General features: G+C 41.0%; 1 protein-coding gene across 2 annotated transcripts in view; it reads left to right on the top strand.

Annotated features, from left to right (window-relative positions):
• Window positions 1-2,637, top strand: part of LOC107710448 (adenomatous polyposis coli protein 2-like) — a 41,716-nt gene that overhangs the window by 19,861 nt on the left and 19,218 nt on the right. For both annotated transcript variants that reach the window (XM_016515216.1, XM_016515215.1), the window contains exon 2: window positions 1,371-1,529. In XM_016515216.1, the coding sequence (XP_016370702.1) occupies window positions 1,386-1,529 (144 nt within the window). In that variant the 5' untranslated portion in view covers window positions 1,371-1,385. The remainder of the gene's footprint in view (window positions 1-1,370; window positions 1,530-2,637) is intronic.

The following is a 2,637-nucleotide window of genomic DNA, read 5'->3' as shown; positions in this document are numbered from 1 at the left end:
GATTAATTTACCTGTACAATAAGCTGTTTAAAACGTGCATTCTCCTGTTCAATTTCGAGCATCCAGTAATATAATCACGCATGTCTTGTGGAGCGCTTTCAGAGTATGCATTTATTTGTCATTTGAACTGTTTGGAAACGGAGCGTAAATGTGGAAGTCCTTCAAAGATTTCTTATCCTGTTGCGCCCTCTATAGGACCAGCGACTAGTCGACGTCAAGCTTAAAGCGTCATGGCAGAGCATTGAAGTCGACTAGTCGATTAGTCGGTGCAACCCTTAATACATACACCAATCAAGGCATAACATTATGACCACTGACAGGTGAAGTGAGTAAGACTGATTATCTCTTCATCACGCCACCTTACCTGGGGAACACATGGCACCAGGATGCACTATGGGAAGAAGGGAAGCCGGCGGAGGCAGTGTGATGCTTTGGGCAACGTTCTGCTGGGAAACCTTGGGTCCTGCCATCCATGTGGATGTTACTTTGACACATACCACCTACCTAAGCATTGCTGAAGACCATGTACAGCCTTTCATGGAAACTGTATTGCCTGGTGGCTGTGGCCTCTTTCAGCAGGATAATGCGCCCTGCCACAAAGCAAAAATCAACATCAACAATGAGTTTGAGGTGTTGACTTGGCCTCCAAGTTCCCCAGATCTCAATCCAATCGAGCATCTGTGGGATGTGCTGAACAAACAAGTCAGATCCATGGAGGCCCCACCTCGCAACTTACAGGACTTAAAGGATCTGCTGCTAACATCTTGGTGCCAGATACCACAGCACACCTTCAGGGGTCTAGTGGAGTCCATGCCTCGACGGGTCAGGACTGTTTTGGTAGGAAAAAAGGGGACCAACCCAATATTAGGAAGGTGGTCATAATGTTATGCCTGATCGGTGTGTTGAACTGTAAAGGAACGAATTGAAAAATAGCAATTTTTCAGTACAATTTCTTTAAGAACAGAAGGTTTTAAGGTTTTTTAAAGAACAGAATATGTCAAACTGATAGATTTAAAATATATACTAACCAATAAGATAATAGGCAGAAAGAGGGTAGGTTGTATAGTTAATCACTTCACTCACTTTAAAAAAGGTCTTTGACAAAAACATTAAAACTATGACAACATGTGGGACTGTTTCTATTATTTTTTACTTTGTACCAGCAAAACCAGAATAATTTTCCAAAAACTATTGACCATCTTAAGCTTTAAAACACCTTGACCACCTTGAGTAAATAGTTTTTATCAATATGGTTCTCCAAGGATGTACTGTTGACTGTCATGATATCAACTGTATACAGTGAATTCATAATGACCCTAGGGATGTGATTAAGATTGCATTGACTGACCCCTGCCCTTTGACCTTCTCAGGGATCCCATCGAGTGATGATGTCATACCCAACGGCCTCCTATGACCAGCTGGTGCGGCAGGTGGAGGATCTCCGTAAGGAGAACTCTCACCTGCGCCGTGAGCTTCAGGACAACTCACACCACCTGTCCAAGCTCGAGAATGAAACCTCTGACATGAAGGTGAGTGAAGCTATTCTATAACCTAACTTCATTAAATAAATGGTCCTGTTTCTAAACACCAAATAGTCATTGTTAATGTGTAAATGTGGCCAGGCTTAGTTTCAATAAAGTCTTTGGACTGTGGAGGAAGTTCTGAGTTTAGACATTTAGTTTGCATAGACCACGTTATCATATTTATTTCAAAAGAGAGAATATAATAGATTATATGACCCCTCTACAACATTTACATTGTAAAAAAAAAAAAAAAAAAATTACATCTAAACATCAAGACACATTTGTGACTAAAATGCATTCATTTGGAATATTGTCTGTTCAGTATTTGTGATAGTTTTGCCATTTTCTAATATGTATGAAGTACAACTCTCTTGAGCAGTGTGAAGGGTAGATCTGTGTGGTGAGGACTGAGTCTCCATTGCACGGGTTTGTCTCAGCCATGACAACACTTTCCACAAAATGTCTGGATATTTTAATGATGAATGTCCAGCATCTCTAAGCTGAATGATGTTTGAGCACATTTTTAAATCACTGTTGTCCATTACAGCTCTCAGTTGAGCAGAGAAGGCAACCATTAGAACATGGAGCTAATTTTATTATTGACCCTGAGTCTTAAATTGTAGAATGTTTGATGTGTTACATGAACTTGATGTCAGTTCAGCTTCCGAGTTCCAGTAAAATGGGAGTGTCTTTTTCCTGTTCATATTAAACGATTCTGTGCATGAAATCACACCAACAAACCACTGAAGATGGCACTGAAATGTCCCTGCCGATACCACACAGCATGCGATAAGTGCCGTATTCAGACAAAGAAACACTGACAACAGAACAACAGACAGCAGAATGGTTATTAGAGATTAAGGATGTCTACGAGGTATATGTATGCAATGAATATAATGTTAAAATTCAGTATTCAGTACGCCTGTATAGCTGACGTGTGCGAGCTGATGAGCAAAGCACACAGAGTGGGTTGAGCGCGCGGCGGCGCAGATGCGCGAGCTTGTCGAGTTAATATGCCTTTCTCACAGACATCACTGGAAAGCTTGTAGTTCGGTCGGTACTATGTCAAAAACAAGTAAGTAAAACAATGCACAAGTTACTTAACGGTAGGGAG

Source organism: Sinocyclocheilus rhinocerous, unplaced genomic scaffold (assembly GCF_001515625.1).
Source record: "Sinocyclocheilus rhinocerous isolate Xijiao unplaced genomic scaffold, SAMN03320098_v1.1 scaffold2011, whole genome shotgun sequence".
Classification (NCBI taxonomy): Eukaryota; Metazoa; Chordata; class Actinopteri; order Cypriniformes; family Cyprinidae; genus Sinocyclocheilus; species Sinocyclocheilus rhinocerous.
This window is presented reverse-complemented; position numbering and strand designations above follow the sequence as displayed.